The sequence below is a fragment of the Falco peregrinus genome, chromosome 8 (genome assembly GCF_023634155.1).
Source record: "Falco peregrinus isolate bFalPer1 chromosome 8, bFalPer1.pri, whole genome shotgun sequence".
Lineage (NCBI taxonomy): Eukaryota > Metazoa > Chordata > Aves > Falconiformes > Falconidae > Falco > Falco peregrinus.
Window position 1 is genome coordinate 52,120,244 of NC_073728.1, and position 22,182 is coordinate 52,142,425.

The 22,182-nt window shown below is 36.8% G+C and overlaps 1 protein-coding gene across 4 annotated transcripts in view; it reads right to left on the reverse strand.

The window, feature by feature from the left end:
- Positions 1–22,182, reverse strand: part of GABRA1 (gamma-aminobutyric acid type A receptor subunit alpha1) — a 43,998-nt gene that overhangs the window by 11,018 nt on the left and 10,798 nt on the right. For all 4 annotated transcript variants that reach the window (XM_005231730.3, XM_055812695.1, XM_027778744.2 and 1 more), the window contains exons 4-7: positions 16,266–16,333; positions 10,258–10,478; positions 8,533–8,615; positions 3,793–3,936 (exon numbers count right to left, since the gene is read on the reverse strand). In XM_005231730.3, the coding sequence (XP_005231787.2) occupies positions 3,793–3,936; positions 8,533–8,615; positions 10,258–10,478; positions 16,266–16,333 (516 nt within the window). The remainder of the gene's footprint in view (positions 1–3,792; positions 3,937–8,532; positions 8,616–10,257; positions 10,479–16,265; positions 16,334–22,182) is intronic.

Sequence of the window (22,182 nt, forward strand, 5' to 3'; positions counted from 1 at the left end):
AATAACTGCAGGACGTGAAAGTACTCCAGTAATTTACTGAATCTTCAGCTTCCCACATTTTATGGCTTTATTGAAAAGCATAGTCACATTCATGACAGCTGCTGACCACTGACCACTAGCAATTCCTCTGTAATTCTGTTTTCAAAGGTTTGTAATTCAGCCATAAAATTCCCTACAAGCTAAAATTTCAAATAGCTCTTGAGAAAAATATTTTCTTTCAAAAGTTGTAGCACAAGTTGTAGCTTATGCATCTCACATTCTCTTATCTAAAGAGCTTAGAAAGAAAGTTTTTTCTTTTTAGCTTCCTTGGAATTCTTAACGTCTTCTACAAATAACCGTGTTGAGCAGATAAAGTTGTTTTTCATTTTATTTATTCCATGAAGTTTGAATTAGTTTATATGTATTACACATATGAAGCATTTAAAAGTGGTCCAACAACTCCTTAATCTATATTAACTTAATGTCTCAAATGATTGTCCACATTTGAGTATTTCCAGTGCTCTGGAAGAGCTTGTGCCTGTGCTCATCTCTTCTGTAGCTGCAGGTTTTAACCAGCCCTTAATTCTACAGTATATTACAATAATTGCGTCAAATGCCCAGGTGGTATAAGCTAACCTGTGTCCTTAGAAGACAATAGTTGATAATTTAGTAAAGTTACATCAAATCTATTACTCTGTGTTCTGTAAACTATTTGTAATAAACCCAGTTTTTCAGGTTAGCACCTAAAATTAAGGTGCATCACATCAGACGTAAGATTTGAGGTGGGGAATGAGTTTTAGCTATAATACTTTCTGTCACTATAGTAGTAAGTAAGGCTTTATTTGTCGTTAATTTAAAACAAAGTATTTCTCATTTTCTACTTATGCCATGTAACCCATCAGAAAACTTAAGAACAGCATCCTCTCCACAGATCTGCAGAACATCAGGAAAAAAATATACCATTGTGAGTATAAATCCTGAGGAGTCTCACTGCAAAGCAATGTTTTCAAGGTGGCAAAATAATTCTCTGTAAATAGAAACTTGCACAAGTCCTTTAAGCATCTGTTAAGGTGCTTGCAAAACTGATCATTTAAAACTCTTTCTGAGTCAATATGGCCCATTAGTTGGACTGACAGGAATTTAACATACAAGTAAAAAATGGATGATAAGCAAAACAGCAGCAACAATAGTTGTTATTTCATTTATTTAATACTATTTTTAAGCCTATAGTGCCTGCATATTTCATTGCCATCATAGATGAATAACTATACTATAAAAAAGTTTTAGTCTTTCAAGATTCTCTTGTCATAAAAAAACAGTACTTGTAGTTATCTTGTTCTAGATCTAGAAATAGGGATAGCAGATGGCCTACTAGCAGAAGAAGAAATTAAAAAATAAACAAACCAACCAACTTTATGGATTCACCATATCATTTAATATTTTTGAGGATGTTTAGAGTAACCCAGTTACACCCAAATTCTTGGAAAACACATGTCTGGATTTCCAGACAACTATAAATATCATCTTAAAATTGCCCAAGATGTTATAAATTCCTCTAATGATCCACAGAATCAGCTGCACAAGAGCTTCATTTTCTTGCCTAATAAAGGTGCTGAGATCTCTTAAGTGAAGACTGTCTGCAGCTCCTTTTGTCTTTTTGTCAGATGAGTCATCATTCACAACTCTTAAAGCAGGGAGGGATTTCATAATTTTCATTACATATGTTGTACCTTAAAAGAGAGGTGACTGGGGACAAAAAAAAAATTGGGGGATTCTGCTGAGACTAGCTGCCCACCTACCTAAATGTAGAGAAAAGTGATTATTAACCACTTCTGACTGATCCATTATTTCTGACCACCATTATTTTGGGGGAAGAAAAGCATTTTCCTTTCCAAAGCAAATTGAGAATTTTTCCATGAGACATTGAACTTGCAAGCAATAAATGTGTTTCTTCCACCACTGTATATTTTTATCAGGTAGTAACTAAAAAGGATTGCAAGTCTAGTACTAAAACAATTCTGTAATAGGCATTTGTTGAGTTTAGATAACCATTGCATTTAGAACTTTGTAATTTTTTTCTGTATGTAGACAATAGCATCTTTATTTCAGCAAATACTAACTATACTGTATTTAGCTTTCTAGTTAGGCATGGTAAAGAGTCTCTTCAGGTAGAAAAAGGAGGCAGAATTCAAACCTATGAAGTATCATGAGCAAAACATTTTTTTGTTGTTGTTTCTTCATGTAAATGCATGAAGAGTTTTTACACTACTTATATTTGTCTTCAGTTCTGTTTAAAAATATCTGCCTTTCTTAACAATTTGTAGGGTGTTTCTCATGTTACTATCTAATTACCCTCAACTGTACCTGGTATTATCTACTTGGTTTCCAAGCTTATGAGTCTCTTCTGCTTATCCTGGTACCCTTATAATGCATCCAACAAGCCAAGAACTGGCAATGAGTGCAAAAGGGCAGGCACAGAGGTCGCCAAGGTCTCTCCAAGTGAGTAGCTTCAGAACAAAAAGAGTGAAGAGCTCAAGATCCTTGCAGTTCCTCCCAAACCCTATTGACTTTTCAGCAAAGGGCAGCTGCGGTGAATTATTGGCTCCACAGAAGTCAATGGCAACATTTCTAGCTGTGGCCAGGCCAAGAGTTCTTCCCTTTTTACTTCAATGCATGCCTCTGCGCTCGATAATAGAAGCAGTGACTCTATGGGAGCGGTTGTGTTGGTATTATTCTTATGCAAAGTCCTTATTATTGCCATCCCACTTCTTTTATGATTACATTAACTAAACAGAAGCTTCCAAGCAGTAAACTGACGAATGGTTCACTAGAAACTTTTGTCTGTGAGAAATTTTGTTGGCTTAATAGAGTGTGTGAACATATTTTGGCAAGCTAAATAAAAAAATTCAGACACAAGTTAGGATTCAGCTTAAAGTGACTCACTTTTCCTTAAATGTTCATTGACTTTATGAATGACACATTAGAAAGTTTGGTTTATGCAGGTGTAAGTGTACTTCTCTAGTTCAGTCAAACCATTGGGTGTATTCAAAGCAATACAACCACTTCGTGTAGTGCTTCTTTTGGTCCAACCAACAGTCACTCTAGTCAACCCTTTGAGTTCTTGTTCATGCCCAGTGCTCAGTTTCTTACTGTATTTTGATCTTCATGCTCCTTCCAAATTATTTTTTAAAAAAATAAATTACATCTTCAGACAAACACTGCAAAGTGAAAAATGTTTTAAGCCAGCTTCAAGTTTACAGGTATATTATACTATTAATGTTGGTTATATTTCTGTTTCTTATAAATAGTTTTGGAGTTAAAGCTGATGCTAGCATTAAGACACCTAAACCCTGTTTGGATGTTCCAGATGGTTTTTAATTTGATGAATTTATTTTTTTTTTCACTCTCTAAATACCTCACTGAGGAACTATACAATCGCTTTTAGCAACTTACTTCACTGCCTCCAGGAATATGATCCCTGAGGATTCATATTCATATACTATTTTTTTTGAGCTTATATAGTAGGCAGATGATATGATAAGGATATGAGGGCTGCTTCTTTATAATGTAAATTACTGTTTTTTCTAGCTAGAGCTGTCACTACAGGAAGCTTTCAAATTGTTCAAATACTATAAGCACCAGCTTCATGAAGCAGGAAAATAATCCCAGGATATGTTATCTTTTCATAGTCATGTTTTGCTCATATATTGCAATTTACTTCTCTCACTCTTTGGTCTTGGTATTCTTTCTCCTTCTCTAAACTATGTTCTGGCAGTTAAACATGACCCTTCCCAAAAAAACTTTTTCACAGACCTGTGCTGGACTGAACAATTCCAGAGTCCACAGTTTGTCCGAGCAGATCATATTGGTTCAATCGAGAGCCGTCTTCAGCCACAACCACTGACCTTGCTGGTTCCCGTGTCCATTCATACACAACCTCTGCTCTGGTATAAGCATCTAATTTAAAAGAAATACATTGCATTTCAGCTTTGCACTTTCTATTGCCATAGGGCTTTATCCAAAAAAACGTTTTGAGCAGTAGTTTGATTATTAAATTATCTTCAATTATCTGTAGAAACCCACACCTAGCTTCTTTTTTTTCTATGGGAAATACAACTGATTTTATAGGTCTATCCATACACTGATTAGCTAAATATCTGTTGTAGGGTGGGATTAAGGTTGGTCCTCAATGGCATGACAATATTCCTCTCCCTTACATCATTCCTACCTATGTAAATTCTGAGTAACTAGAAGCAAGAGTGAGATGTGGAATTTTATGGGCATTTGTGAGAACTTAAAACTCTTTTTCTAACTTTTAACTCCTATCAAGCAAGATGGGTGCCGGTCCTTTCCGTTTGTCGTAGTGTGGTGTTGTCTGGGCCATTGTAAGGAAGTAAGTTCTTCTCAGAGTGGCTTCAGTGACCTTCTCATCATCAGCCTTGCGAGAGCTCTCCATTTGGTTACCCCCAACCTCACACTGTCCTTGCTGGCTAACAGACATAGCAGACATTTCTGAAGCTGTCTAGACTCAAGTGAGTTTAAATCACAATTAACTTTTTTTTTTCTCCTTTAGTTATTTCTGGGAAATGCTCACACTCAAGTTCACATTTATTTGAGTCTTGAGCAAAGAAAAACAAAAACACTGTGGGCTCTCCAAATCTGAGTACTCTATTACGTTACATAGATAATTCAGTAGCATACTACATATGCCATCTGGGTGTTTTGTGCTGTTACTAGTATGTTATTTAAGTTATTTCAGGAATTAAACTATATATAAATATTTTTAATCTTAGTCCCATTGTAAAATTCTTCTGTCATTTTGTGTCATCTAGAGTCTGACAGCTCTAGCTCTGAGCAGTTTGGGTGGGAGTCAGCTGTCTACATAGAGGCATCTAGTGTCATTCTTCACACCTAAGAGTATTCAGACACGTATGGGACCGAATGTGTGATCAGAACCTACATAAAGCTTGCACCCACCAAAGGCAGTTGGAAGCCAGATGGGACATCTTAGGGCACTTAAAATGACACTAGACTCCTACCTACAGGATAAGATTTTCCCATTTTTCAGGACTGGCAAGCAGGAAAGGAAGGAATCTGATTTGCTTCACTTGTGAGATAGTAATTTTATCTTATCAGTGTAAGAGATAACAGTTAATAATTGAAGAGATGCTGGTGGATGGAGTGTGCTGGCAAAATTAATTGCATGGCATTTGGTCCTGCGTGATTGAAGCAGAAGGGTGCTTTTACCCTCAGACTTCATATTCCCTGAGCACTGTAACTTACACAGCTTTTTGGAATCAATGGTAAATGCAAATTACATCTTAAAAATTCTAACCTTAAAAATAATGGCCACGGTAAGTACAAGAATTGGCTTGCTAACCTAGTCACATAAAGAAAGACTGGCAATAATAATATCAATTTTCAAGCATTTCACTTGTTCTGGAGCAGGAGGGTAGTTTGGGAGAGGACTGATTTCCTGAGCTGCTGAGGACCCCTGGACAGGGTTAGAGGGAAAGGGAGCACACTCATCAGGGCTGGAAACAGCTTGCCCTGCCCTGGAACTGCCGGATTCGGTTCCCTGTTCTGCTTTCGGCTCCAGCTTCCCATTCAGGTACTGCACAAGTAGCAACACAGCCTTTTGCTCCTATCACTGCCACTTTCCAGAGTGGCCTTAGTTTTAAACTGACAATTAGATTTTTGTGGTAAGAGTCGAGGAGAACATCTGCCTTTCTGATTTTGTTTTGCCAGATTTTTTTGTTCCAGAATCTCTTTAGCATTTGTCACATTCAATTTACATTGGAATAACCTCTAGCTTAAGCTGCTATTTTGGCAAATCCCTTTAGCCTTGGAGCTGGGTCAAACATTTATTGGCCTCCACAGTACCGGCAGAGTCCACGGGAGACATGCAACTCCTTCAATATGAGGCTTTCCTGAATCCAGCTCCAACAAGTGATGAGTAAGAGGGGAGGACATGGAAAAACTTTTATCCAATTTAATCCAAAACAGAGCTGGACGAACACTAATTTGGGGAGCTATGGAGTGCAATATTGTAGTCTGTACTTAAAGCTTGGCTTTCATGACAACTAAATGTCTTTTTCAGTAAATTTTTCAGTCCATTAAGAGGACTATAATGAATTGGCTTAGGTATTTGACAGAAATGTCCTACACGTATTTAAATATGATTTCCACTGAAAAAATGGCAAGTAAATATAAGAACTGTTCTTTTTCTGTGTACAATGGTGAGTCTCATTTTTGCATCTTGCTTGGGTCCAACCATTTATCCCATGGGAGAGATTTCTATTTATATCAATAACTAAATATTGAGACAAATGTTCTATAACCTGATAACGATGACAGATAATCTGATGAGGAGGGGAGAGGTCCAGCGTTAACGTCCTCTTCTGGACAGTGAATTCCCCATGCAGTGTCTGCAGTAAAGCCGTGTTACAGAAGGAACTGCCCCCCATGAGGACCCAAGATTAGCTACTCGCTTGAATTTAGTAAGGGAATGCACTTTCCCTGAAAACTCCTTGATTTTGTTTCCTGGCCCTTCCCAGCATTTGGAGTTACTTGTTTTGCTAGGTCCTGTTTAGGACAGCTGGCATGATAGCCAGTTAGTGTTCAAAACAAAAAAATAATCAAACTAGCCTGCAAAACATGACAGACACATCTGCACTGAGCTTAGAATGTCAGTTACTGCCTCTGACTTTAGTGTAAGAAATGGTCTTTCAGTCAGAAATATCACTGATTTTTTTTTTTTTCATTTAAGAAAATTATTTGTATTATAGCAATATTTTATTTTCAGGATAAAAGGAAAACAATGTAGATACAAATGATATGCAGCTATATTTGTGAATCTTTTTGCTATCTTGTTTTTACCTTGTGTTATAGTTCTGGAGTTGTATTTAAATCCATATTATCTATCCCTTTTCATTCGTAACTTCTGCATCTCTTAACCATTTAATCAAGGCAAGATCCTTAGTAATCTGGAAAGCCATGCACTTTGTGAACCAAGAGTACACTAATCTGGGGCACAGAGGGCTAGGAAAAACTTAACATCAGAAGAAAATGAGAACTATTGCTCAGACTAGGGAGTGCTGAGTGTTTAGGCTGTGGCTCAGTGATGCACAGATGGGGCTGGTGATAAGTGTCTTATCAAGTCTATGGTAGCTCACATTTGTTCAAAAACTTGATGGTTTAACTTTGCATTAGCAGCTTTCATGCACAAGTAGCCATCTTCCCACCTCCCAGATCCAGCATGCAGTCCACACAAACACTTTAAGGTGCATTTCAAAAGAAATTCAGTGCTGGGACCACTCCTGACCTAACTGGGATCTCAGGTGCACAGGTCTCCAGAACTCACTGCAGCTACTGGCCCTGCTGTAGCTGGAGCCAGGCTTCCCCCACCCTCCTGCTTCACAGGAGATTGGGAAGATTTATTGGAAGTACTGTAGGAAAATTTAACATTCCAGGAGTAAACTATTCTTGTCAGTTATACTCCAAGTTTGTGTCAGCTTTTTGTTCTCTAAATCTTATCTAGGAGGCTAGTAGCTCTTTAAAGACAAAACATCAGTCCTTTCTCATGTTAAACATAGAGCTGTTCAGCCCAAAGTAAATTATCACCCTGTCTGGTATCACGTGAAGAATGAATTGGGTGTTCAGTTTGTTGACTTCTAAAATTGATCAAGCCACTAAGTACCCATTATCAGTGAAACGACCCATCCCTACTAGAAAAAAATAGCCATTGAGGAAACAATTTATACACTATTACATCTACACATTTTGTCTTCCTGGTTTGTGTTGAGCCAATGGAAGTAAAACAGCTCTTCACTATGTTTTGTTTTGTTTGTTGTTTTTTTTTTTACTTAAAGAGTTGAAGGGGGGCTATATTTAATTTTTTTTTTAAATATTATGTTTAGCTAAGTTTGGAGGTATCAGTGTCAGGTGGGTTTTTATTTAAATTAAAGTTTTAGTGGAAATTCTCAATTTACAGAAAGCTTTGTCAGTTACTACGCTGATTTCAATTACATTACGTTTTGTCCAGTATGTTCTCTAACCTAAGGTTACAAATGTTGCAAGCTTAGGACTCTTTTTTGGAGATTTCTGAGATTTTTCACTTCCAGAAATGTTGTATGATTGTAGTATGAATATTTTATAATCTTAGGCAAAATTTTATTCTAAATTGTTTTAACCTAAACCAATTCAGTTATCCATGGTCTGTATTATTTTTCTCTAACATTGATTTTGGGTCTTAACAAAATAAAGCAACTGTAAGATTAACAACATTTTCTATATGACAAACTACTTTTCTAGTTGTTTAGAGCACCGTCATTCTTCTCCTTCATAAATGTCCAGGCATGACATTGGAGAATATTTAAGACACATAGAAGAGGTTCATTATACTAAATATAAATATATATAAGAATAAAAATACAACCCTGCCAAAAAAAAGTGGAAAATACACAAGATTTAAACCTTGAGGTTTTCTCAGTTGCAAAATACTTTTTTAAAGTGGCCTAAAAAGGGAGAATCCTCAATTTAAAATAAACTTACAGCTTCCAAATTTCAAGGGGCAAGCATGTGCATCCATAGGAAAGTCTTCTAAATGCATTGGACATTCTGCTCTCACAGTCAATCTATAATGGATTAATGAGCAAAAGGACACATTTATTCTAGTTTCATAGAAATAGCAAATAGACTTCTATTAAGACACATAGAATAAGTATAGCATAATATCTGTTATGTGATTAATTAGCAGCTAGAACGGGACCTGAATTCTCTGGCTGAGGGTGCTGACAGGCATATGTAGGCACACCAGTGCCACTGGCTCTGCCCCTCTACCTTGTTTCACTGTGCAGCAGAGTCATGCTCAGACTTCTAACTTGGCGTGAGGGTTAAAATCTATTAGCAACTGAAATTGCTTCCTTGCTGCCACCATTAAACTGGCCCACTCTGGATGCTCAGGCATTTGCTGAAATCATTTCATTGCTATCAGCTTGGGTGCAAACATGTTTCTCAATAAAAGAGATTAAATAAACTTGAAACAGTCACATACCACACATCTGCAAGGAATGAACAACAATACTTGAATACTAGGCAGAAGATTGCATTAAGGCACTTGCAAAGGTGAGCAAATAGAAATGGTTATGGTCAAAAGAGAGACATATGTGAACAATGTGCTGCCAAGATAATGTTCCTGTGGATTAAATCCCTAACAGCCAAGCATTTAGGAAGACAAGAAAAATTGACCTGGACATGTATAACTACCAGCCAAGCAGATTCTACCCTAGTCTAGGCAATCTTGAAAGATGTTGCAGAATAAATTGAACACATTTGACAGGCTCCCAAAAGCCTGGAGACTTTTTCTCCAAATACTTGTACTGTTTTTAAAAACATCTTTAAAATTGTTAAAAGAAAACTCAGCATTCACCTACATACGAAGCTATCCATCTTGCCTTTAAGTCAACAGAATTACTTCATACCTTGTATGATTCTATGGAAGACATACACAGAGGATGTGTAGCTCTTTAGAGACAACATACCATTTTTTTCATTGTTTAATTTGCAGTCCTTTAAGCCAGAATGTTTCTATGACTGTATATCATTTTTATTTCAAAAGGATTTATTTAACTCCTCGTTTGACAACTGGATAGCTAAAGTTCAGTCATTCATTAAGAGAATAATGTATTTTTAGTATGAGTGGTGCCAGCACAAAAATAATTTTTGCTCCTAATTCTCCAAATGCTTCAATGACTTGTTTTTCTGGTTATGAATGGAATAAGAAATGTCTATTTTTAGACTGTCATGTATTCCCAAGAACAAGAAATATGAAGAATGGGTAATGAATTCTGTGTGCACCTGCTAGTTCTTAGACTCTGCATTCTATATGATCCAAAGATTAAAATCCTTTCTACTCGATCTAGTAGTCTAGATTATATTAAACTTCCAGACTTGTTTATACTTTGCTGATGGAATCCTTGAAAGTAATTCCAAACTAAAGTCCTCTGCAAACTGATGGATTCCTCATACAATAGGTACCTTTTAAAAATCAACCATTAAGAAACATCCAGTGACTGCAAAAATAGCACAGCAGGAGGGGAAAAAATAAACACTGCAAATGCCTCACTTTGTCCATCATTCCATGACCTATTGTGAGAATAATTGCTAAGCAGGAATCAAATTATGCTCAAAAAGGAACCTGTTTCCTGTTGGGAAAATATGATGCTTCAACAAGTTAAATTGTCAAACTAAATTAAGGATATAATATTTAGGGCTCACCTCATTGTGTATAGCAATGTCCCATCCTCTGTAATTCGTAATAGTTTATTTGGCATCGTCATGTTATGAGCCACTGACTTCTTTCCATTGTGGAAAAAGGTATCAGGTGTCCAAATTTTGCTGGCCATTAAATTATTTAACCGGAGAACAGTCATAGGTCCTTTGAATTTTAATCTCTCATCTTTCCAGCTTTGGCGGAAAAATACATCTATAGTATATTCCTACATCAATTCAGAAAAAAGGGAAATGCTTATGATACCATATGTTGCAATATAAGAACTCGAAAAATATATTCTTACCATTCCCTAGAAGCAAGATGACTATTAATGAAATTAGCAATTATCAGAACTTTTATTCTCTATATTACTTACAATGTACCTGAAGCTGGTTATTAAACAGTTACAATATCATTACTGTGTTCAACAGAATAAGCGCTAGAGAGAATGGTATATCAAAAGTTAGATAAGAATTTGAGATATAATGTAGTGGAAACAAAATAATTCACCCTCTTCTTAGTTTTCTTCACCTTCCATAAAACTATAATTTGAAGCTGTGGATCTGTAGCCAGTATGCATAGCACAGGAGGATATATCTCTTAAAATGAAATAAGCCTGGTGAGACAGGGTCTTGCTAGAGCCTTTTGTTCCCAGTGTCTCATTAGCATAAGCATGTAGTCAACCTGCAAAAAGTTCACAATTCACTAAAATTATGTGGTCTAATTTATGAGATGGGGAATGGCTCATTGGGCCAAATCATTGGACTACAGAGAGCACAAGCTGAGGACAGCTTGGGATGAAGAAACGTAGGTCGGTTATACAAGGACTGGGCCAATGGAGAAGAGATGCAGTGGCTGACTTGGTGTACACAAGAAGAATCAAAATACCCAACGCTCCATATGAAATGAATAAATTATTTATTACAAAGTAACAGGAACAAGGTTAAGAGGGAGAGGGCGAAATTAGGAAAAATATGTTGAGTATTAAATATAAAATATAGATGTATGTGGGGTGAAAATGTGAAACACTTCTGTGAATGCTGTAGAGTACAATATTTTCCCAGGGAAAAATTCCACTCCGGAATGAAAGTTCAGTATGGCATTATCCTGCCCCTTCCGTCATTCATGGCTATGATATTGTGATAAATGTCAAAAGCAGCTATTGAAACACTCTACAAAGTCACCATGAATAATAATATTTTGGCTGAGAAACTGAACCTTTGCTGAGACCTCCTGCTAATGGAGAGATGGCAAATCCTGAAATAAAGGAAATTGCTGTGTGGGAAGGCACACGTAGGTATAGGGAAATTAGCTGCTCCAAGGAATATGTTAGTAAAGACAAACATTCTGGAATGAGTATGCAAAACCTCTCTGTGGCAGACTCCCTTAGACTCGTGATTTTTCTTTTAACAAACAGCAACGCTCCATACAATGTAAGCAATTGTGAGTTGTTGGTTCCTTGTTGCAACTAGCAGTAATTAGGAATGGTGATTTTTACAGGTGGTGTATTTTTCCTGGGTTTAGGGCATGAAATGCCTAAAGAATTTTCTTGTGGACATGGAAATAATGTAGTTCTGTGGAGTGTTCTTACTTTGGGTTTGTTTGGATTTTATTTTGTTTTGTTTACATCCCAGACCTGGGAATCATTTTGGTGCACACTTAATTGTATTTCCATTTTTTTAAATCGTATGTTCTGAATGTACAATAATGCAGGTTGACTACAATCTTCAGCAGCTGCTGAAGCCTGGATTTGTTCAGCTCCAGTGACAGCAGTTGTGTACTTATAGCCAACTACTTGCTTCAGAATTTTGCTGAGTTGGGGCCTTAGGTCGACCTGTGTGCGAAATCTTGCCCCAGGTGTGCAGCAGGGTAGGAGAGAAGGCGATTTAAAAGGCAATAGATGGCATTAAAATATTGGATTTCCTCCATGTTTTACTAGCACCAAAGAAAATTTTCTACTACATACATGGGAAAGGCAAAAGACATGCCCAGAAGGTGACATCATTTCAGCGTGCCTGTAAGCCATTCCCTTTTTATCTCTTTCAACTGCGAAGGAGGAGGTGAGTGGGAGGTGGTACAGGTTGAGAGAAGGGAGTCTGGTTCTTCACTTTATATGAACATAAGGTTCTTATGCTGGAAAAGAACAAGGAGTCTGAGAGATTTGATAAGGGACCTGACAGCATAAGATAAAACCCAATTAAAAAGTAGCTGACAGGTCATACCTGGCACAGACTGAACCCTTCTCTATCCCAGTCCATTGCACCATATAGGATGAATTCATTTTGGCTGAGATTCTCAACTCTTTAGCTTTCACTGCCCAGTGTAATAAGTACAGTAAGTCTCCTCAAATGAATCCTGACAGACAGCTGATCTTTAAGGTCAAGTCATCATATATTCTGATTAGGGCTTTCTTCTACAGGAGGGTGCCATACAGAACAAGGGAATGAAAGGATTTTCTCCAAACCATGTACTATAGCAGTGGTCTATGTGCAAACACATGACTGAGATGACATTTGGAATAAATTCTCTGCAGCAGAGACTCTTCATTCCTTAGTGTGCAAGTAAAGAAAGAAGATTCCTATCTGCATTTTGGCAATAAGTTGTATGGTATTGAATATTTATAACACTTTGACTTAAACATTCTCTGATTTACTCATCTAATAGCTCTTCATGGAGACTGTTTATTCATAGGATAGACCACCCTGTGGTCTGCATCAGACAAGGTGCTGTCCAGGTAGCAAGATAAGACATTCATTCCTCAAGAACTTCAAATACAGAAGGAGTGGGAACGAAGGTCTACTAGAAAAACAACGTTCTGTCTTTAAGAAAAAAGTGAATTTTAAAACGTTTCTTATTCGGGATAGTATACATCAGAAATTTCACAAAAATGACAGTCACATGAGAACAGCCAGTTATCTGTTGATTAGTTCAATCCACCATCTGAGAAAGCATGCCTGAAAACCTGCAAAGTTCTTCCAAAAAGAGATGGTTTTCTTTTAAGAAGTGGTTTTCTCCTATTTAACTTTATTAAGTTTTAGAACAAGCCAAGACATTCTCTTTATAGAATAACAGGTTATGTATATGCTGCTCTTAAAAGAGTGTATTGAGAGTGGGTAGGAACACCATGTACTCCCTGATATATCAGCCTACTATCTATATAACTGCCTCATTGGATTTCTGCAAACAGATGGTCTAGGTATGCTGATGCCTCACTGTGGCTGTAGTTTCATAACATATGGCATCAGCTGGAACAGCTCATTGCCAGTTCCCGGCCATCAGGCGCGGGTGCAGACAGCAGCGCATCCTTCCCAATACAGCTGCTTGGGAGGCCTCCCTGTGACGAAATCCCACAATTCGCTTGACACTTACTGTAAATCTGCTCACCAGAGCAAATGTGGGGTAGCCCTCAAATGATGGAACCAACCTGTGGTATGCACAGAGGACTTTGCACTAGACATACATTGAAATTACCATAAAATTTGTTTTCTGGTAAGCTCTTCATTTTATCTTTCTGTCTCTGATTTCACACTTATTTCCTTCAGCAAAAGATTTAGCATGAGTAGGCTGCACACACATTACTTTTTAGGGGAGGCAAGTAGGAGGTTTACAGTCTCTGCTTTTCTGTGGTTCTTTAGTTTTCAAAACACACCTGCCTGTGTGTTTCTTGGTCACACACTTCATTAAGAGACTGATTAATTCTCTCTCCTGTTCAACTAAGTAAAAATCAGCAGCCAATGAATATGGTATGTTTTTTTAACTGGTTTTGAGATTATTTTTTTTAATGTAGTGATTGCTTATGCTATAGTAATTTAGCTGTACTGAATTGTTGCTGAAATCAGTATTTTTCTTCCAAATATACTTATTCTTAATTCTGAAAGGAGATTATTTTTGGCTTCGCTATATTATTCCTCCTTAAAACCCAAACCCCATACAAACATCACTTTGTCCTAGGAAAGCCAAATTAGCTTTACCTTTTACTTAATAATTAAATCACCTGAAACCACAAGGCATAAGTAGATGCTAAAGTCCAGACATTACATAGTCTCAAGTAATTCAGCAGGCCTAGCAGTTACTCTAAATTTATGTCTACGTGTAGGAAAGCATCCATGTCCATTAGTTTATTAGATTGCCATTCATTATTGGAATTTTCTAGTAGATCTGATTCAACAGCGCAAACAGTAGCTTAGCTAGCTGACTTATAGAAAACAATTCTAATAAATATTAATACAAAGCATACATTCACCTGCATATATCTGTCACTCTTTTTTGTTCATCTCCCACAAGCACCTACGTCCAGCTCAATACATAATTTATGTTAATTTTCAGGAAATTAACAAGAGATCTGTCCCAGGAAGTCAGGTCTCTTAGGAAAGGGAGCAATCTCAGATCACTTACAAGCTGCAGTTCTACAGTTTTAATTCAAAGACTATTAAATTAAAAAAATACATATTTCAGTCACATGACTGTGTTCAAAATTTTCAGTTTGTCCAGTGGTGACGTGATTGGTTTTACCTGATTTGAGACAGAAATGGGAAAGCAAGATGAAGTGTTTTACTGAATCGATTACCAGAATACAAATCGTGGCTGTCAGTGGTTTCTACCAATCTTTAATCTAAGGAATTTCTCCTCGTTCAGTGTGTAATTGAGGGTAATAAGTAGGCATCATAATTCCACAAGATTATCACAGAATAAAAGAGTAGAAGTTATTGAATGACTTTGGTTTTTAATTCTTCTTCATGGTATATATAGCACTTAGACAGTACTGTATGCACGTGCTGAGGAGGCAAGTCCCCAGTCTAGCTGTTTCCCTAGATTACCTTTCCATTGCAGGTCTTCTCAGCAGCACGACTGATCACAAAGTCTGTGCTGCCCAGATCATTCTTATTTAAATACCATGGCATCAGTTGATAAATCTGACTGTAGTTTTATAAATGCTATTTTCCAAGCAATCAGGAAAACCATGTCTTTTATAAAGTCAATTTGGGAAAATAAGCTATCTCCTAAAAGTTACTTTCTCTGTTATTCCATCCCTTGACATTGTTTTGACTAGTCAGGAATTTGTAATAACCTGTTGTTTAAGTCCTGTCTACAGTTTCAGTTCAAATTAAACTGCTAATTTTGTGGTAAGAAATGGAACTTAATTTCTTTCCTGTGATAATTTTTTCATCTTTCTTTTGGTGAGTGTATTTAGCTAAATGTAGCCAGCTACAAGGTTGAACTGTTTTCTTTTTTTTTGTGTAAATCAATGAGGATGTTTCCAGCATTCATCCTAAAATAGGACCCAGCAGACAGTAGTAGCTGCAGACCAAGCTTTCCCTGTCAATACCAACCTACTTGTTAAAACCCCATTTATATGCAGAATCTAAAGTACCTTATCTGTATTTTTTACACAATTTTTAATATCTCTTAAGACCACAGCTCACAACATCTTCATTCAGTTTTTTGAACTTCTCCATGCCCTGCTGCTATCTAGAAATTTGATTTCAATATTCATTCCATAAAGAAGTGACGCTAATTCAGTCATTAAGCTTCTCTTCTCTTTCAGCAGTCAAGATATAGGAAAGTCACTTCCCATTGATCAGTAGCTTTTAGTGTAAAAATACAGGTTAGACTGTATGGATGTCACACTGTAGGCATAAGTGTTAATTGCATTTTAAGATGATGACCTTTCTTGGCAAATTGGATCAGTGATGTGCCAGCAAGGACCTGAGCGACCACTCTCAGAAGCATATGGATCCAAACCCTAATGCATTTCATAATATATTATGTAGCAAATATAAGGTCTGTTAAAACACATTATTAAAGTCACTGAGGCTGCTAATTTCAGGGCATTTAAATGGAGTCACAGCTAGCAGGAATGGTAGCACATCAAAGCCGACAGTGTTTTGGAATCAACGTTTAAAAAAAACCCTTGCCTTAAAAGGAGTAAATAAGTCACTGCATCGATCTTTCATCCTCTAAATTAAAAAGACAAGAGAAAATAAATGTTGTAGAAATATAGGCCATCACTTACCATATCATGGTCTGAAACAGGCCCAAAACTAGTGACGAAGATGTCAGTCTTCACTTCAGTTACACGCTCTGATGAAGCAGGAAATTAGGACAGTGAGTGTCTATCAACAGCCTTCATTAGATCTAACTGCTACCAATTCTCACAATAAATAGAAAAATTATTGGCTTTGATTAGCCATTCTAAAATTGGTCTACAATACGGTCCTGATAATTTACTGCTTCTAGACATAATTTCACAGTCAATATTGTCAGCAACAGTCTTTTTATTACAGTGTTTCCAAAGAGCTTTTTGAGACGTGGCTTGTGACGCCCCAGTACAGCAGCCATAGTTCCACTGTTGTGTACAGCTTTTCACTCTGTGACTAATAAATCTTCTTGTTTGACAATATAAACAGTGCTGAAAGTTTTCCACCGTACTCAGGTCTCATTGAGTACTCAATGTTTCTGGGCAAGCTGAATGAAGGTCTCTAATAATTAACCCTGGGCTTATGAATTATGTATTTTGCATTGAGACACGGGAACATAGAAGAAAAAGAGAGGGAGAGAGAGAGTACATTATGGTGTATAAAAGCATCAAGAGATTTTATTGGTGTGAGTTAGAAATGGCTGTGTTACCCTTAACTGCAATAAACAAAAAGGACTTCAAACTTTTCCAAATAAGCATCAGCTGAACTTTGCCTCCTAAAATTTTTGAATTTTGCATAAAAGCTATAGTTTGCAAATGATGTAGGTTTCTTTTTAAATTGATATGGCCACTAACATTAGATTTCCCTTAAACTACCGTATCTGTTTTATAGGCCTCAATGATAGATTAGTATAAATAATAATCCAGAAATCTATAACATGTACATAACCCAGATTATATCTATATGCTATACCGTAAAGCTATACATCTTTGTGATTTCAAAGACGTAAATTTGCTCCATGGCACAATGTCCTTGGACACTTCAGAAGAATGTAATGATTTTAGTGGTCAGAAATGCTGAGCCTGAGACACCTAAAATGGTGCTGATCTCCAGAAAGAGCCAGACATCTGGCTTCTGCGGATCCACTGTTAAAAGTCATTTTGAGAAACATGTAAACTTAACCTCCCACTTCCTCTCCTTCCCCCCTACACACACGCACACGGTACCAGTCACTTCTGAACATATCAGTATTTTCTGGGCCACACATCACAAAATATTCACCCAAGATGGCATATAGCAAAACTACTCTGTTGATTTAAATATAGCTGCAGGGAGTAACACCACCTGGAGGCATAAATCCAAACAGTGCTGAGTGGAGCTAACCCCATCAGCTTTCAGAATTTACAGTGATGTAAGTGAATACATTTAGTATAGTGCTATACGAGCCAGCATGGGGGTTTTAGTAGAAATTTCAAATGTGGAAGGGGTGATAAGTTTCTTAAATAACTTTCAAAAAAGAAATAAATTGATAAATTTGAAATATTGAACGTAGTCCTAAAGAAAAGTGGCTAAAATATAAGCACATGTTTAGTAAGCAAAAGTCATGCAGTAGGCAAAAATTTTCATTAGACTAAGAAACATACATGTAGCTATCTATATAATGTCATTTAAATATCATAAAATGCTGAGATTAAAAGACTAATTGAATACAACCCTCTGATTTCAAAAGACTTTGGGCTGTTTAAATATGATTTGCTCTATCTGACAAGCGAATTCTGACAGAAGTGAAATAAGGAATCAATCTTAAGTAACATACATTTCTGTATCTGATGCAAAACTTCTAATAAGAATCAGTGCTCTACAACACACATACAGGTTTTTCACTTTCACTCAAAAAAGTCTACAACTTCTAAATATATATAAATGTTTAATAGATATACAATAAAATGTCTCCTTTTGTGAGACAGCAATAATCAGGATGTAATATTAGATCTGCCTCTACTGTCATTCTAGTAATGCACTGAATGACACGTACTCTGTCAGCAAGTTAATGCAAAAATTAGGTGGTAGAAAAAGTAATCTCCAGGACTCATTAAGAAAGTTGAAGGATGAAATTTCCAATGTATTATTCATAATCACAGGAAGTAAAATACTGTGCTATGGCTGAATTGTCTAATAATATTCTTTTCATTCTTTGTATCTGCAACTGAGACGTGTGGGAACTGCAGTGACTATTGACAAAAGCACTGGATAGGTGAAATTTCCTCCTTGGCTGTCCAGTGAAATTAATGTTTGACCTTATCATAGTTTACAAGCTTTTCAACTGACTTAAAGAAATGTAATATTCTCTTGACATCTAATTGGCTCTGGACTTAAAAATGTTCAGAGTGAAAATTTTATCTTCTATTACTGGAAGAAGCATATGGTTGTCCAGAAATTACTTGGCTTGGAAGTATTCTCTCCTTCTGCCCGTCACTTTCACAAAAGTCCAGGAGGCTGTGGTCTTGTATGAAACAGCTGGCAGAAAAAGCAGATGGAGATTTCACAAGGTCTGGTAAAACTTTGCTGAATAGATTCTTTAAGTCCCAGCTGCTGAATCACCTTTTCTCAAGTCTGAGAAACTAATATCATCATGAAACCTATTAGCCTTTTACATATTGAAAAGTGAAACTTAAATGACTTTTAAAGATCTTTCATCCTGACTTCCCATCTCTCCATCTCCTTTCAACTGAGGCAATTCCACTGGTGTGGTTAGGAGATAGAAGATGCTAGAAGCTCTTCAGGCACAAGGTGTTCATACCTTAATGGTATCAACTCAGAGCCCCAGCTCTGAGTGAGCCTGTCTTTCGTAAAATACAGCTGATTTACCTTGCACAGGCACAGAATATGCTCTTTGAAGCAGCAGCGCATCACGTGGTGGTATCCTGAATTCTAGTTTTGGGAGACAGGGTCATAGTAGAGAGGTTTGAGGCTTAAGGAAATCTCTTTGAGGACATAAAATGGAAACTAAAGGCTTTGGCAGTAAGATGGAAGATTTCCAAGGGAGTGGAAAAATGAGTGATGCCTTTCATTTCTATATAACATTGAACATAATTTAAGTGGCATGTAAATCGTAAGTAACAATAGAAAATTCAGATTGTGCACTCACAAAAGATTGTGTTATCTTTATACTGATTACACTTTTGCAGAGCATCTAATCCCAGGTTTCTTCAAATCCACATAAACCCACCGTGTACACCTTCAAATGATTTCTTTTTTCTTTGATATGTACTGAATTTTCAAGAGCAATGAAAAAGTGTGCATGAACACAGAAAAAGATTAGCCCCTCCAAAGCCATATGGAAGTTTTGAAATTTTTATTTACTGTTTTACTAATTAGATGATTCAGCTGTGCTTTGTTAAGAGCTTCAGAAGTTGTGAGTCACTCCTGCACAGGACATGTGTTTACTCATACAGTTGGGATATATATTTAGAATCAAGGTTAACCACGTTCAGTCTGCAGCTTGATTACCATGGGAAGGCTTAAACTGTGCTTCAAACGCTCAGAATGCATTTTCCAGTAACCTCAGATCCTAGGCTATATTCAAAACCTTCACAATATCCTTAAGAACTAGAGAAAATTCTAAGTCGTCGAACAAAACAAGCTCAGGTCTGGAGCTGACTGGCCTGCTGAGGATAAATTCAGCAGTTGTAGAGATGTTGACCATGTCTCTTGACTACAACATCTATCTCATGAACCAGGACTAAAGAATATAGGGATACCTGTAGAACGTGTAACAATTCCAGTTACCCAAGGAAATTATTAATGATTTACTAGTTTCACTATAAGGCAACCACAGGGTTTGAGTAGTTACTGATCAGCTAAATAGCAACTGAGTAACACACCTAGGTGCTCTGAAACAGCCTCAGGCAGCTGCTCCACATACAGCTATGAAAGCACCAGTCAACGTCAACTACTGTAATTTTACTGTTTACAACCACTGCGTTTTGCTAATGATGCTAGACTAACATAAACTCTCAAAATTAATAACAATAAATATTTTGATTTAAACTCCCAGGGAGCTCATTATTGCTAGAATTGTGATTGGATTACAAATTGAGAACAAAATAAGAAATACAGATTTATTTAAACAGCAGGAAATAAGCCTATTTATCATAGGGAACTACACATTAACTATTTCCCTTTCTGACCTGCTGGTATTTGAGCACAAGGCTTATTTGAATTGCATATTTTGGTAGTTCAAGTTCTCTCTCTTTTTTTTTTTTTTTTTTTTTTTTGTTAGTAATGCACTTGTTCCTCCTCCATCTCTCGTGTGTGCTGTAATTATTAAAGTGGAGAAGACTTTTCCTATGGTTATGAATGAAAGGAATTTAGATGCATGTATAAGGTACACTATTATTACTGAAAAAAGTAATGTAGACTAATCACCCTGGTTGCATCCTATGAAGTATTTTGATTGAATAACCACAACAAATAACACTCAGAAGAACTTTGCACTGCTGCTTTTGTAGAAGTGCTAACCAAAAGGGAGAACAGCGAGCTGTCCTGTGATTACCCAGCTGTGGGCTGTGCTGCTATGAAGGGTTTACCGAGAGCTGTGCAGTGTCACGGCGGTGCTCCACCCGCCAATTAACAGCTCAAAGCTGCTCATATCCTCCCTACCTCCCTACTGTTCTATGAAATCAAATTTCCTAGGGTCTGCTATGGCTTTTTACAGTTGTCTTTACATCAGTGTGGTGCCTACAGAGTGGAAAAAAGACCAAAATCAGCCCTTTCAGTTTTTATAAAGTATAGTATAGTGTATAGTTAAGAATAAGTATATAAGTTAAAAATAGTATATATGCTTTATTTACAGAATTATGTGTAGGACTCTCTTCATTTATAGTAGAAACACTTAACTAATTCTTTATTATACATACAGACCAAGCCCATGTTTTCCCTAAACTTTGTTAGCTCAGATATGAGTTCACATCCAACAATTTCCATTGGGACGTCAATCACCAAGAGGTTAGTTTATCATATATTTATAGATAATGTTCTCATAAACCTGAATTTTAAAAGCTAATTAACATAATACTGTCAGGTTTATTTTCCGTCACTTTTAAGATAAGCACTCTGTGGAAGTAATGAATCGCCTGAGATGGACCGACATTCCACTTAAGGACAGTCATACTCAATTTTCATAAACATCACACAGAGGAGATCAACAAATAGCTTTTACTGATAGCATAAAACAAGTATAATTCTGTTCAATACTGAAAATGTTGATAATCTGCTTGGGATGATCTAATGGGCATTCAACCCAACTATAAAAGCAAATGTCATTTAGGAAGATAATCAATAATCTAACCTACTCTTATTCTTCTTAGTTCTGTATAAACAACCTTTCTACTACAAAATCACTTTTAAAGGGATAAACCACATGTACAATTATTCTGAGTTAAAAAGCCACAGACCACATGGTATCATTTAGTTATAAAGAGGGGATGTGTGCACTGCAAAGGTGACAGTCTTAAAAAATTGGTAGCTGTACCTGATTTCATGTTAATGAATCTCAGCATCAAGTACAACCAACCTGCCCTGTGCACACCCACCCTCCCTCCACTGTGGTATTCCACATCTGCATTGCTGGCATCCCAGGGTTCATCTCTATTCCCCCCATGAAGCCAACCCAGAACAAAAGGCAATGGCATATCCATTTATCTGAGGAACTTATTTTTTCCATCATTTCATCATTTTTTGTTGTTTTTCAATTCTTTTAAACTCCCGCTCTATATATAGTTGCTTATGAGGAGAGGTCACCAAACACTGAGGTGAATTTTCCTCCTTATTTGACTCCTTCCTAGCTCTGTCCGAGTCTTTATTTTGTTTGGGATTGTATGTTTAAAAAGGGAAGAGCATCTTTATTATTTAGCCTGGTTTTGATCACCTCAGGTTTTAGGATCCAGATAGTTCCCATAGAAAATCATGCTATGTCCTAAATAACTTCACTGTTTATTTTTTCCCTTAATG